We start from the raw sequence: 14,886 nt of genomic DNA, 5'->3' as shown, positions 1-14,886 counted from the left end.
TCCATAAGGCATATATTAAGCACATTTTTAAAATGTGGCCTCCAAATCCCAACAACATCCTGGGGATGTGTGGTTTCAAGGGAGAGGCTTCCCTTCCCCTCTGAATGGGGGCCTGGGGCTTAGACGTGTTTTCTGTGGCTCCAGCCACAGGACCACAGCTGATGGCCCTCAGGGAAAGGTAAGCAGCAGCCCCCCGAAAGGGGGACCTTTCTAACAGACAGAGGAGTATACATGATGCCGAAGGACTCTCAGCCTTGTCGTAGGGCAATGCCCCGCTTGGGAAAGGGGAAGCCAGATGAATCCTAGGTTCTTTCTGAGTTGATACATCACCTGCATCGAGAATATATAACTCTCTGCTGCAGCAGGGCCTCTGAACTTGCTGTGCCCTGGCTCTGGAATGCCATTCCTCTGGTTTTGCTCATGGTTGGCGCAGTCTCATTCCTTTTCAGTTTTAATGGCACCTCCTCTGAGAAGCCTTCCTGTAGCACCTGATCCACAGTGATCCCTCCATTTTCTCCACCCTAGTCTTTGCTTATTGCCCTCATAGCACGGATTGCAGACTGGAATTATTTTATTTATGTACTGCTTTGCTTCTTTGCAACTTATTGTCTGATTCTTCCACTGAAATATAAGCTCCATGAGGACAGAGACCAGATCTGTTTTGTTCTCCAGAGCATCTTCGGCACCTAATACAGTGCCTGGCTCATGGTAGGCCCATTTGTTGAAGAGATGAGTGAATTAACTTCCAAATTAAGCAGCATTCTAAGGAAGAGCATTCAGTCAATATTTGAATATGCATTTGTAATGACAAATGTAATCTATTTCATTAAATCTATATTCAAATCTGATACACAATCTATGATCACTTCCATCTAAATACAGATCCCAGGACTCAATCCGTTTAATATAGTCTGATCCCCTTAGAAAACAAACTTTAGGGGACTGACCAAAAGCTTCTATTGTATTGGAACCTTAACTATTGATTGAAAAAAAGGCGTGTCAATAGCCAGCAGATGTAAACCTTGCCATGAGGATTTTATCCACTGGGGCAAGTTTTGATCTGACTTTGAGGAGACATGCCCTACAGCCTGTGGCACCCGGCTGGCTTCCCAGGTAGCTGCCTGCACAGACATTCATACAGACACAGGGAGGAGTCGATATCAGAGAATATGACCACCAAGAAACATCAGGGGCAGCAGGTAGGTCTGAGGACCGACTTAGGCCCAAAAAGACAAACCTCAAAATAGGATAACAATGAATGCGCTTTGTTTTTTTTTTAAATCCAGACTCATTCAGAGTCCAAGTTACATACAATATTTTTATTAAAATGCTTATTATTGGGGGATCCCTGGGTGGCGCAGCGGTTTGGTGCCTGCCTTTGGCCCAGGGCGCGATCCTGGAGACCCGGGATCGAATCCCACGTCGGGCTCCTGGTGCATGGAGCCTGCTTCTCCCTCTGCCTGTGTCTCTGCCTCTCTCTCTCTCTCTCTCTGTGACTATAATAAATAAATAAATAAATAAATAAATAAATAAATAAAATGCATCTTTAAAAAAATGCTTATTATTCTTGAGCACATAGGATATACAGTTAGTGAGAAAGAGTAACCAGTGAGAAACTAGCAGTTATTACATAGTTCTTGTCTTCTAAGGCACTTTCTGTGCTTTTATTATTACAGGGTATGTACCATGTATATAAATATAAGAAATTACTCAACCTATAAAGTTTTTTACGTTCCCCTATGCCATGTCTACAAACAGGTTATAAAATAATAAAATTATCCTTCATTTACTTGCATAAATTATTTGCCCAAGGCAGTAATAAGTCTGTACCTATACATATACAGAGTAAATACACCCATCCTGGGGAGAGATGAAAGCTAGGAGCCATATTAGCCAGTCATAATAAGTGGATCTTATCTGGACCCTGATTCAAATAAACTGTTCAATGAGTTTATGAGACAATTGGGGAAACTGGAACACTCACTGGATGTTTGATGACATTAAGACATTAGTGCCAACAGTTTTTAGATGTGAAAATAGTATTGTGGTTATTTTTAAAGCTTTAGCTAAGCATCCATAGATTTTATTTAAAGTAACCCAGTGGTGGAGGGTGGACAAAACTAAACTAATTGTGGATTAGTTTATGGGGGCCATGATAGGATACTCTTTACTTTTTTAATTAATTAATTAATTAATTAATTAATTATTTTTTTCCTAGAGAGAGGGGAGGAGAGGCAGAGGGAGAGGAAGAAAGAGAATCTTATATGGGGGCTCGATCTTATCACCATGAGATCATGACTTGAGCTGAAGTCAAGAGTCAGACGCTTAACTGACTGAGCCACCCAGATACCCTGATACTCTTTACTTTTGTACCTACTTTGAAACTTTCTGTAAATTTCAAAACAAGACACAAGATGTATTAAGAAAGTAATGAAATATAAGTTCATTTAAAAAAATCACATTGACTTATTTTAGGCTCATTGGTGCACTTTGGTGGAGAACATTGCAGAATGCAGGAGAGATGGCTTGTCTTCCCATAGCCAATCTTCCCTGATCAGCTGCAGCTGAGTTCCTGATTTCTGACTGGGTTTTTACTCCATGGGCTTCCTTTCCAGGCAGGCTTCAGGGTTCTCCTTCATCCATATGATGAACGCTTCTTGAATGTATGCCTCCTTCAGCCCAGAGTTCATTCCTACCTCTGCTGGCTGGCCCCTCCCCAACCCACTGTCTTCTCAGGGCCACACTCCATCTATAGGCTCCTCTCTCCCCTGGACCTAACCGTCCTTCTCTACTCCCCTTTCCCTTCCATATGGAAGTATGCTTAAGTCTATCCATTAAGAACAAGACCCTTCTCATTACCCTCATCTTCTATAACCGTGTGCACCCATGTACACACACACTTCTCTCTTCCCTTTATGGCTAGATTTCTGAAATGAGCTTAAGAAACCCTCCAAGTCAATTTATTAAGTGTTTAGTAAGGGCCACATGTCAGATACGGGGGAGAGGTGTGACAAAATGCTCTAGCCTTCAAAAGGACTTTGACATTTGTAGACAGAGTTCTACTCTGGAGCAGGTTCATGTGCTAGTCTGGAGACAGCAGTCACATATGAGACTTAAATGAGCATTCTTGGGACACCCGGGTTGCTCAGCAGGTGAGTGTCTACCTTTGGCTCAGGGCATGATCCCAGGGTCTGGGATCGAGTCCCACATTGGGCTCCCTGCAGAGAGCCTGCCTGTGTCTCTGCCTCTCTCTTTGTGTCTCTCATAAATAAATAAAATTTTTTAAAAAATGAGCATTCGCATCACTGTGCCACTGGGGATGCACAGTGATGCATCCCCAGCAGGCTGGCTCAGGAGTCCGGGGCAGGGAGAAAGCACTGAAGTAGCTTTGGCAAGACTTGAGCTGGCCTTTGAAGAATGGACAAGATTTGGAAAGGTGAAGGGGAAGGAAGGCGGCATTTTAAGCACATGTTTAGCATAAGAATGTGTGAGGGTTGAGTTCATAGCTTGTTCTGAGGATGGGGAAGCCGGCCTGACCATGGGGCTGACTGGGGAGGGTATGAGGGCCACTGAAGGCTTGACAGGCTGAGGTGTTGCTGGCCATGAAAGATGGCCACGGCTTGGCTTTGTTCTGTTGGGTGGGGTGGGCAGGCTATGGAGGAAGGGAGGGGAGGGTTGGGCTGTGCCACAGAAGCAGGGCTAGGTCTGGTTAAACTTGGCTACCACAAGAAAGGAGCCTGGCAGCAGCAGGAAAAAATAGAACACAGAGACTCTGCAGAAAAGCCTGTACGGTGTGACATGATGAGGGCCAGTTCCAAGGTGATAGAGGTGGTGGTGGTCACAGGAACGTGGGACTCCATGATTGACTCAGGGCAAAGGATGGACCGAGCCAACCTGGCTCTGAGATTTGGAGCCTTGGAAGGGTGCTGGCATGGTTCTCTGATGAGGCATCACACCATCAAATGGAGATCTAGGCCGGAACACATCAACTAACTGCAGCAGGTGGCCCTTCCTGGAATCCTGAAGCTTACAAAGAAACCATTAAAAAGTTATGGGATAATTGGAAAACTGAATTCTGACTAGATTCAATAACATTAAGGAATTAATTGTTAGCTTTTTAAGTGTGGTAATGGTGTTGTGGTTTTAAGAGTCCTTATGTTTCAGAGGCACATACTGAAATATGTACAGACGAAATATATTTGGATTTGTTTCAGAATTATCCGTAAAAAATAATAATAAAATTAATCTAAAAAAATTTTTAAAAATAAAATAAAAATGAAAAAATAAAAATAAATAAATTAAAATAAAAGAATTATCCAGGGATAGGGAAGAGTGCAATACAGATGAGGCTGATTTGTTTCTGCAGAGGATTAGTTCTCAAAGCTGGGGAGTACAGGTTCATTTTGCTCTTCTTTCGACTGTTGTAAATATTTGAAATTTTCCATGACAAAAATTCTGGTCCTTGAGTAATGCTGATCCTGTACCCTGGGCCTCATAATTCCCGACCAGAGATCACAAGAGGCATTTTGAGCTGTGCCAGGTTAATCTCCTGTCACATTTCAAAACAGAAATTTGGTCCACTTCTGTTTTGCCTTAAGCAGAAAAACATGAGCTGGAAAGAAATAATGCTTTGGCTTTGTCTGGAAAAACAAACTGGGAGATACACATGATCTCCTTTATCAGGATCACGCGAAGAATCCAACTAACTGAAAAGGCAAAGTCAAAACTCAGAAAAGTTGAATTCTTACAGTAGCTGGAAATAAACACTTCTTTTGGAAAGAGTCAGTCCCGAGTGCGGTTTTCTGGCACCAGGGCACTTGGCATGAGTGTGAAAGTCAAGACCCAGTTGAAAAGCCACGTTTTGGGCTGTGGCTGCCTGCAAAAGGCCAGCGTTACTTGGGCAACAAGTCATACATTATTGAGGTAGAGGCTTGGGGTGGGGGCAGAAGGGAGTCAACTGACACCCCTGATACTGGTTGCCCTGGTGCCCACCCACGCAGCACCTCATACCCTTCTCACTCACAAGCCACGAATATGGGAGGCTGCTCTGACAATGTCCCCAGCTGTGCAAGAAGAGGACACTGGCCACTGGGCGTCACATGCCAGTGGAGGGTCCCATGAACTGCCGTGAAGCCCCACACCTGGCAGGCCATCTCCCAGGCTATGGGGCGGCAACCAGATTTCTTTCTCACTGAGTGGTCCCAAACAGAACAAATCCTCATGCACCTAGACTAGGAAGCTAGGAAGGTACATTTTGAACCTGAGCAAATGACATAATTTTTCTTTTCTTTTAAGATTTTATTTATTTATTTGAGAGAAAGCAAGAGAGCATGAGCACAAGCAAGGGGAAGCAAAGGGAGAAGCAGACTCCCTGCTGAGCAGGGAGCCAGATGTGGGGCTCCATCCCAGGACCCTGAGATTATGACCTGCGCTGAAGGCAGATGCTTAACTGATAGAGCCACCCAGATGCCCCTTCTTTTCTTTTTTTGATGGGAAAAAGAAAATTATATGGGGTAGTAGGGAGACTAGGGGGTTAATATAGGTACATGCTTTCCTGGAGAGAAGCACAAGATTAGGATCAGAATCCAGAACGTGAGAGACTCCTAACTCTGGGAAACGAACAAGGGGTAGTGGAAAGGGAGGTGGGCGGAGGATTGGGGGATTGGGTGACGGGCACTGAGGGGGGCACTTGACCAGATGAGCACTGGGTGATATGCTATATGTCGGCAAATTGAACTCCACTAAAAAAAAAAAAAAAAAAGGATCAGAATCCAGCTCAGTAAACAGATAAGGGCCTGTTCTGCACCAGGTGTTATGGGACAGGCAGGGATGAACATGACCTGCTCCTTGCTTCATGGAGAGCATGGGAGAGGGAGGAGACAGGCATGCCCGAAATCTCCCGGATAAATACTAAAACAGAAGGGCAGGGAGGTTCTGTGACCCAGGCAAGGTAAGTCTGGTACTAAGCCAAGGTCTAATTAGGGTAAATCATTTAATCTCAATTCTTCATCTATAAAATGGTGCAAGTTTTGCCTTGCACCATCCTATAGATCCTATAGAGTTGTAAGGATCAAAGCTACTAAAATAATAGTAATAATAATAATAAAGCAGGAGTATAAAAGGCTTTTTAGACCCTGTTGCCCTTAGGGGATGGCAGCCAGCACCTGTGGCAGGTTCCCGAGGCGGGTGGCTCTCCAGCCAGCCCCAGCCAGCCCCGGGAGCAGCAGTGCCCTGTGCAATCACTCCCACGGCCGCTTCCCCCTGGGCACCCTGTCACACACCTGGGAGCTGCTCTCTCTGACTCGTTCAAACTTGCTTTATACAGAGGGTAGAGGGCTTAGTCTCAGTAATCTCAATCCGTCTCAGAGCTGAGAGCCCGAACAGAACTTCCAGAACATAGTGTTCGATTCTCTCATTTGTATGAAGGGTACAGGAGACTCAGGGAGAGAATGTGACTTGCTCAAGGTCATTCACTGAGGCGGTGGGACAACTGGCGCCAGAATTTTGTTTTCTGGACCCTTCTGGTCCAACATAGCTGCTTCTCTTTCCTTTTTTATTTTTAAAAATATTTTATTTATTTATTTGAGAGTGAGACAGAGCATGAACAGGGGAGCGGAGGCAGAGGGAGAAGGAGAAGCAGACTCCCCGCTGAGCAGGAAGCCGATGTGAGACTCAATCCTGGGACCCCTGGATCCTGACCCAGCCAAAGGCAGACACTTAACTGACCAACTCACCTCAGCGCCCCCTAACCACTGCTTCTCTTTCCTAAGAAGGTTTTGCCAACATTGGCTCTGTTGCCTTTTAGATCTCTAGCTCTCCTGCCCCCCAATACCTAATTCAGTGTAAGTTCCAATAAAGAGTATCTAGTGCACAGTGAAAAAGAAAAATCCCTCCTGATAACCTTTTACCAAGCTCTCCGTTCTTTTGGGGTCCTTTGTTCTTTGGGAAACTGTTTACCAAATGCCTGTTATGCATGTGACCCTAATCACACCATGAGTTCACAGTGATCAAAATGAGCTGCCCCTGTCCCCAAAGAGCTCTTGGTTTAGTTATCACGAATGCTCTCTTCATGAAACCTTCTGGAACCTCTGTTCCGGGAAGAGAAAGTTCTCCTAACCCAGTTCCCTTTAGTCATGTGTCCAAGGTGAAGTCATCTCATTGCTATGCCTCTTTCCTCACTGAGTTTTCCCACTGGTGCCTGGCCGGCAGCTTCTGCCTTCCTGGCTGTGGGAAGGCTGGCAGCCTCATTTCTAGAAGGTAGCTGCGCCTCTTCTTGACCTGAGGGTTTGCATGATAGCTCATGATTGCTCCATCTCTGCTTCCCGCTATCCCTAAGGAATTTGGCTTTGTCCTCAGCTGAGTAACAGTCTTTCTTTGGTGTCCTCCAGCCTCCTTCGCCTTCTTGGTGTAGTTGAGTTGCTTTGAGTCCAGGGCTCTGAGGTCTTGAATATTAAAATATAGCTCAGTAAAGACTCCCACTGACATGTGCAAGTGAGAAAACTGGTGTCCAGTGAAGGGCTGGACAGGAAATTTTGCAATCCCTTCAAGCTCTAACATTTCCAAAAAGGTATATCCAGAGGTTGACAGGCTGAAAAGTTAGTAGGGTCCTACTGTGTATGTCCACACCTCGGCTTAACTCCTCACAGCATTTTTTAAAAGATTTTATTTATTCATGAGAGACACAGAGAGAAAGGCAGAGACATAGGCAGAGGGAGAAGCAGGCTCCATGCAGGGAGCCCGAGGTGGGACTCGATCCTGGACCTCCAGGATCACACCCTGGGCCGAAGGCAGATGCTCCACTGCTGAGCCACCCAGGTGTCCCACTCCTCACAGCATTTTAAATGGACCTGGGCACCAGGTTTTTCTTCTGACTCCCTTTACTCCCAGATGGAGTTCCCTAGTTAGAGAACGAGGGATATGGAACCGGGATTCTGTGAGGCCAGTATACACATGTCCACTCTTGGGAAATCGAGCTGCCGTCTATGGACGGGTTCCCGGGAGATGTGGTGCTCCTTTCCCCTCTGCTCCAGTTAACATCAATCCTGGGCCTGAAATACTGATGCATGGACCCCAGATGGCAAAGCCGGGGTCCCACCTCGGAGAGAGCCCACAGGGCACCATGGTTCTACCCTGACAGGCCATGACATGCCAGTTATTTGCTTTTCTGGAGAAACCGCCCCCTGAAAATCCATTTAATTACCACGAGAGATAATCTTTTAAACACAGCTTTACATTCTTTAAAGATTTTTCCCTGTGGGAAAAGAAAGTTTATCTGAACATAGGATTGGATTGTTTATTTCCATTTCCAGAGGAAGGACAATTACCTGGTAGCTAGTAAGAAGCTGAGCCCTGAAGGATTTATTTTTTAAGTCTCTTACTGCTCACTGGTAGTTTGGCACTAGTTTGTAGGATTGTCACACTCTCCTAGTATAAACTGCACTGAGCTCCGTGATTCCAGGCATGTGTTTACTTGATACTTTTCAGGCATCTCTATCAGATTGGGTTTTATACTTGCTCTGAATATAAAGAGTCAATGTCCTCAAGGGTTTCCTACTGGAAGATCATACCTGTATATCCACCAGCCCCAGACACCTACCTGGAGCTCTGGTCAGTCCAACACCAACTTTTTCAGCCCAAAGCGTCCCAGAGGATGCAAGTTTGGGCAAGCAGGGGCCTTGTTGTTGTTGTGTTCAACCTGGTGGCCCCAGGACTCCGAGTAAATCCTGCTCATAATAGATGTTCCATAAACAGATGCTAAATCGCTGAAAATCAAGAGGTCTTCAGGTGGAGACGATGTGTATTGTGTCAAAATAGGAACAAGGTAAAATGAAAACGGAGCCTGGTGGGCCCTAGTCCTTGGCAATGGGGCTCTTCTAGTTCTTTCCCCACATCCCTTAAAAAAAGAGCAAGCAGGCACTAGGCTGAGATTTCAGGGCCCTGAAGAATGTACTTCTGGGGATTAAGAGGAGAAAAGGAATAATGGTATTGAACACAGAATTAGAAAGTGAGGAAAAAAACTTTAGTGGAAAACTGACTAAATTTTGGGCTTCCAGGTCCCAATGGGGAGAAGAGCTGGTCTGAGAAGTACCCGTCATGTGGGGGTGTGCTGCAGTCCCCAATAGACCTGCACAATGACATCCTCCAGTACGACGCCAGCCTTGTACCCCTTGGGTTCCAGGGCTACAACGTTTCTGCCAATGAGCAGTTTATCCTGACCAACGATGGCCATTCAGGTAAGAGAGATTCCTCTAAGATCTGCAGGGGGATGTGAGCTGCCCTCAGCTTCCTGGCCTGCTGTCTCCCATCTGGCAGGGAGGAGGCTCTCCTGAAGTACCCAGGAGAAGGGTTGGCGGCTGGGGGTTGGGAGAGCCCAGGGATGCCTGGACCACCCATTCAGGGGCTGCTGGAGGCACCTCTCGGAAGAAGCACATCTCTTGGGAAGGGGAAGGGACAGGCCTGAGTCCTTTGGCCTCTTGGCTCAAACACTTCAGGAGCCATGCAATTCATTGTGGGGTCACCCAGGCTTTGGCGTCCGACAAACATGGATTTGAATCCTGGCTTGACTACTTATGAATCATGAGACTCTGGGTAAGAATATTAATCTCTTTGAGCTTCCATCTGGAAAATGCACGTATTGATGGGAACCGTGAAGACCAGAGATTACGTACTTTGGGATCTGGAATACAGTGGATGCTTCTAAATAGCAATTTCTCTTGTTATTGTTATATTATTCTGCAGCTTGGCAGGTACTTCATTAACAGCCCTACCTTCATAGCTGGGTGTGTGATACATGGGCATGTAAAAAACAAAACAAAAAAAATCGTCCACCCACTGGTCTAGTATTAGCGCTCCTGCCATCCTTTTCCCAGGGGACCTGAGAAGGTGCTGGTGCTACCAGAATTGCTTTAGGGAAAGGGGGACATTCTCGGGAGAAGAGACCAGGTTTCTGACCCTCAGGCTGTGTGTCTCCAATCGCCGCATCCACCTGCCTCCTGTCGGGACCCAGGCCGGTGTGGCCTACCTAGGTGCTCTCAGGCAGCGCTGGGCTGGCCAGGGCTCTGAAGGCTCCCCTCCCCACAGTGAGGCTGAACCTGGTCCCGGACATGCACATCCAGGGCCTCCGGTCCCGCTACACGGCCACCCAGCTGCACCTCCACTGGGGGAACCAGAATGACCCTCACGGCTCCGAGCACACCGTCGCTGGGAAGCACTTTGCTGCTGAGGTGAGTGGGGCAGTCAGGCTGGCAGAGGCTGCCTGGCGGTGGGTGGTCTGGCACCCTTCCACCTGGCTGGGGTACAGGCGCGATCGGAGTGCAAGCAAGGGCCGCCTGCACGCTCCACACACCCACCCCTGGCGCTGGGGGCAGCACAGCGAGATCGAGCCACTCCAGCAACCCTGCAGCTCTTTGCAGTGTCCTGGGCCCCGTCCTCTCCTGAACATGCAGAGGATGGGTGGGATGTTGGCACAGCATTGTGTTATGTCGCTCTGTGGCACTAAATGCCAAAAGAAAACAGGAGGGTGCAGCCCGGGAGGCCCAGCGGTTTAGCACTGCTTTCAGCCCAGGACGTGATCCTGGAGACCCGGGATCGAGTCCCACATCAGGCTGCCTGCATGGAGCCTGCTTCTCCCTCTGCCTGTGTCTCTGCCTCTCTCTCTCTCTTTCTCTCTCTCTGTCTCCCATGAATAATAAATAAAATCTTAAAACAAAACAAAACAAAAAAAACAAAACAAAACAAAAGAGGAGTGGAGCCATCGTTCCTGCACTAGTGGTGTGCAAGGAGTACAATGGGGTGCCCCAGGTGCTCCATGGGATAGGACTTGGGGATGTGGTTCTGGATATTTACAGGGCAATAAATACAAGGAGATAAATGCTACTGATCAGCCTGTGGAGCCCAAGGTAAATAATGACATGACCATTCTCCTCTGTTCTTAACTGCTGAACTGCTTAGTGTCTCAGGCTGATTATAGGTCGAGTTACAAGTGTGGAGGGGCTGTAAGTCTGGCCCAATAGGATGGCACTCTTGGAGGTGCACGTATATCAAACCAGGCCCATCTCCGAACCTCCAGGACTGCAATTTCTTTCAGGCTAATTGCAATGTGGAGGCTTCTACTCACCCAAGGGGAATAAAGAAGGAGTTAGGGCGTAGGCTGGGAGAATTTGGGCACTTGAAAATATTTCTAGTTACTATATTTTCCGCTATTAAGCCACATCATCACCAAGGGCCTGGTGGAGATGGACCATACACATCTATAATAGAGAAAATACATCAAAGTGACCCAAAAGTGGCAGATTCTCTACGGAGGGTCCTTAAAAGTGTAGCCATTCTTCTGGATTGAGTCCTATAAAGAAGACCCTCTTAATCTCAGCAGGGAATTCTATTTTCTGTCTGTATTACTCTTCATCTCCTCTTGATTTAATCTGAACACAGTAAGAAAAGTGCTGAAACAGACCACGAGCTCAAAAGGCAGCTATAAAAAGAAATAAGGATCTAGGACCTTCAGGGTTTTAGCCATATAGAAGTCTCCATTTCTCAGAGCTGGGCTGAGCTAACATGGTGTGGGGTCGTGTGGCACGCTGCGTCCTTCATGGGGAAAGATGGTGAGGGAGGAACCCTAAGAAATCTTTAATGGGGGATTACTTAAAAGAAGGCACAATTTTGTATGATTTTTAAAAATTAGAAAGGGTCGCTTGAAATGTGGGCAACATTGAGTTGTAGTCAGTAAAATATGCTTGAATTCTATTGACAACCACGTAAAACAGAGAAAAGGAAAAGACAGAGAAAATCTCAATGTTTTATAGTCCCAAGAGGCAAAGAAAGAACAAAAATGTGTATCATATATCTAGGCCTATCTACTAATACAATTTTTTGGAGGACAGTTAACATCACCTTTTTTTTTTAATAATAAATTTATTTTTTATTTATTTATTTATTTTTTAAATAAATTTATTTTTTATTGGTGTTCAATTTGCCAACATACAGAATAAAACCTCACCTTTTGAATTAAAAATTAGGTTAAACATCGTCAGAATTTGTCATAACAATGTCTTAATACTTACCTAGACTTTTTTAAATCCAAGATTTCTCAGGAAGTTCTTTTTTCCTCACTTTAATAATGACAAGTAATTCCTGCTTTGAAAAAAAATGAGCTTAGCATTTTATTTTATAAAGGTAAAATCTACATTCAGGGATTAAGAACATTGTTGTTTTCTGGTATCTTAAATTATGGCTGATAAAACCTGTATAAGCCATGCTGTGATTTTTTTTTTTTTTCCACCTGAGGGATAAGTGTGGACCCTGCTCTGGATACAGTTACAGTTAAGTTAACACTGGAGGTTTCCTGCCTCAGCCCCTACTACTTCCAGATCAAATGCAGACTGGCCAGGCTGAGCTGGGCAAGTTACGTGGGACCACTTTTCCTTAGACGCCAGAATAGGTAGAAAAAAGACAGAGGGGGCCCCTGGGTGACTCAGTCAGTTAAGCCTTTGACTTTTGATTTCAGCTCAGGGTCATGATCTCAGAGTCGTGAGATTGAGCCCTACATCTGGCTCTGCCCTGGGCATGGAGCCTGCTTAATTTCTTTTTCTCCCTTCCCCACTATCTCTCTCTTGCTCTAAAAAAAAAAAAAAAAAAAAAGGAAAGAAAGAGAAGAGAGAAGTGCTCCAAAGTATCCAAGCTGTTTCATGGCTAGTATAAACACCCATTCATTCATTCATTCATTCATTCCTTCACGGAGTACCTACTGTATACCTGGTACTTTCCAAGCACCCTATCAGACACTGGAATACAACGATGAATAGGATGGACAGTCTCCCCTGGTAGAGTTTTTGGTCTCCAGGACTGAGGGAAAAGAGAAAACTAGGGAGGCCATGAAGGAAAGGGTCCGAGAGGCCTGGTCTATCTGGGGCAGGGTACAGGGGATTTGTCCTCCCCATTGGATTTGAGTCCCCCACAAAAGCAAAGGTTCCTATGAGTCGCTCATCCCCTGGTGAGCAGCGTTTCTTTCACTGCAGCTGCATATCGTCCATTATAACTCGGACCTGTACCCCAACGCCAGCGCCGCTAGTAACAAGTCAGAGGGCCTCGCCGTCCTAGCTGTTCTCATAGAGGTAAGAGATGTCTATGGGATTTTACCTAATTTGAAGCCAGGGTGGTATTAGACTCGGCATTTGGTCCATGAACACCTGTCTGTTGGACATGGATGGCTCACTCCCGTTTTGTCTGTGTCTTGCCTCTAGGGCTGGAGATAGTCCCCCACTAGGGTACCTTCTCTTGTGACCTGGAGGCAGCACTTTCTGTGGCTGGGCAGCAGAAATGGGCATGTCTTTTGAAACATTGGGGAAAGTGAGCCCTAATGCCTAACCCTATTGTATGAAACAGAATTGCCCAGGTGGATAGGACCCATGTGTGGGGGTTGGGAGGGTGGGGATCATTCAGTGCTGCCTCATCAGGTGCCTGAATCCCTTACACAACCCCTAATATCCAAGTTCTATTCTTTATATGGACCCTAGAATGAGTTCTTTCCTTAATCCCAGAAAATGAGACTGTTCTCTAATTTGCTTGCATGCTCTTCCCTGATAAGACAACATGTACCTTGTTTCTCAACATGCTTACTTGCCTGACCTGGTTTGCGTGAACCCGGGTTCCCTTAAGTTCTGGTTAGAGCACATGCTAGTTGTGGCTTTCAGGCTTCTAGCCTGATAATCAGGAGCACAAGCTGTATTCCTTGCCCGGGGACACGCAAGCCCCAGTGTCTTGAGCACTCAGTGTCACGCATCCTGAGATGCAAGAAGACAAGTTCCTAATGGCCTGGGATTAAAGTGCATTCTTCAGGGAGAACCTTGGTAACAGCGACTGTGTACCCCTAGCCGAGCCCTTCTATCAGCCACTGCCGAACCAGGCTCAGCCTATAGAATTCTGTCCCAGTTCAACCTGCCCTGTCTCTGTTGCAGATGGGCTCCTTCAATCCATCATATGACAAGATCTTCAGGCACCTTCAAGATGTAAGATACAAAGGTGAGGGGGCCTTGGATGCATATTCATCCTCTGTTGGAGAAGGATGTAGTCACTCCCATGTGACCTGGAGAAAACTGAATTCAGAGGGCAGGTGCTAGTCACATTCCTAGGCTGAGTCACATGCCCAGCAGCACCTCTGCCACCATTTCTCCAACATGTCTCTCCAGGCCAAGAAGTGCTCATTCCAGGGTTCAGCATTGAAGAGCTGCTTCCTGAGAGGCCTGAAGAGTACTACCGCTACAAAGGGTCCCTGACCACACCTCCTTGCCACCCCACAGTGCTCTGGACAGTTTTCCGGAACCCTGTGCAAATTTCCCAGGAGCAGGTAACTCTTGTGCCCTTCTGAGTCAGAGACCATGTGGCACCTCGGTCCCTACCCATATCATAATCAACAACTTGGTTTCCTCACTTAAAATTTCATTGACAGCTATGCAGAACCTCTCCAAATATCGCAGGTGCCTGGAAGCACTGCAGAAATGACAAGCTGAGCTTCAGAAGTGGAGTTTTGAGCCAAGCTGGGGAAATGAACCCATCTCCATAGTTCTTTACACATGAGTTGTTCAGCTACACTTCCTAATATATTCCTCAGTGGCTGGATAGTGTTTCCTCTGTGGTGGGAGAGAGCACAGTACCTTCACAGGGCAGAGACAAAGCCATAGCACCGTTCCCCTCCCCAGCAGGTGTCTGGTTGACTGGGTGCCAGGTGATCTGGTCTGTCTCCTCCTCTCAAGGCTTGGAGGGAGGTTAGTGCTGTTAGCTGCTAGGTGGTAGAGGGGCTCCTCAGCCTCCCACAGACACGGCATTCCTCCAATGGGCCCTATTTGGAACCCAGCTCTAAATTAGAGGGGCCTAAGGCTCATTCTGATGGCC

General features: G+C 46.4%; 1 protein-coding gene across 1 annotated transcript in view; it reads left to right on the top strand.

Moving 5' to 3' along the window:
* CA12 (carbonic anhydrase 12) overlaps window positions 1-14,886 on the top strand; it is a 53,419-nt gene that overhangs the window by 23,975 nt on the left and 14,558 nt on the right. Inside the window, exons 3-7 of the mRNA XM_072809019.1 lie at window positions 9,054-9,233; window positions 10,081-10,223; window positions 13,014-13,109; window positions 13,953-14,016; window positions 14,184-14,341. Coding sequence (XP_072665120.1) covers window positions 9,054-9,233; window positions 10,081-10,223; window positions 13,014-13,109; window positions 13,953-14,016; window positions 14,184-14,341 — 641 coding nt within the window. The remainder of the gene's footprint in view (window positions 1-9,053; window positions 9,234-10,080; window positions 10,224-13,013; window positions 13,110-13,952; window positions 14,017-14,183; window positions 14,342-14,886) is intronic.

The sequence above is a fragment of the Canis lupus genome, chromosome 32, assembly GCF_048164855.1.
Source record: "Canis lupus baileyi chromosome 32, mCanLup2.hap1, whole genome shotgun sequence".
Classification (NCBI taxonomy): Eukaryota; Metazoa; Chordata; class Mammalia; order Carnivora; family Canidae; genus Canis; species Canis lupus.
This window is presented reverse-complemented; position numbering and strand designations above follow the sequence as displayed.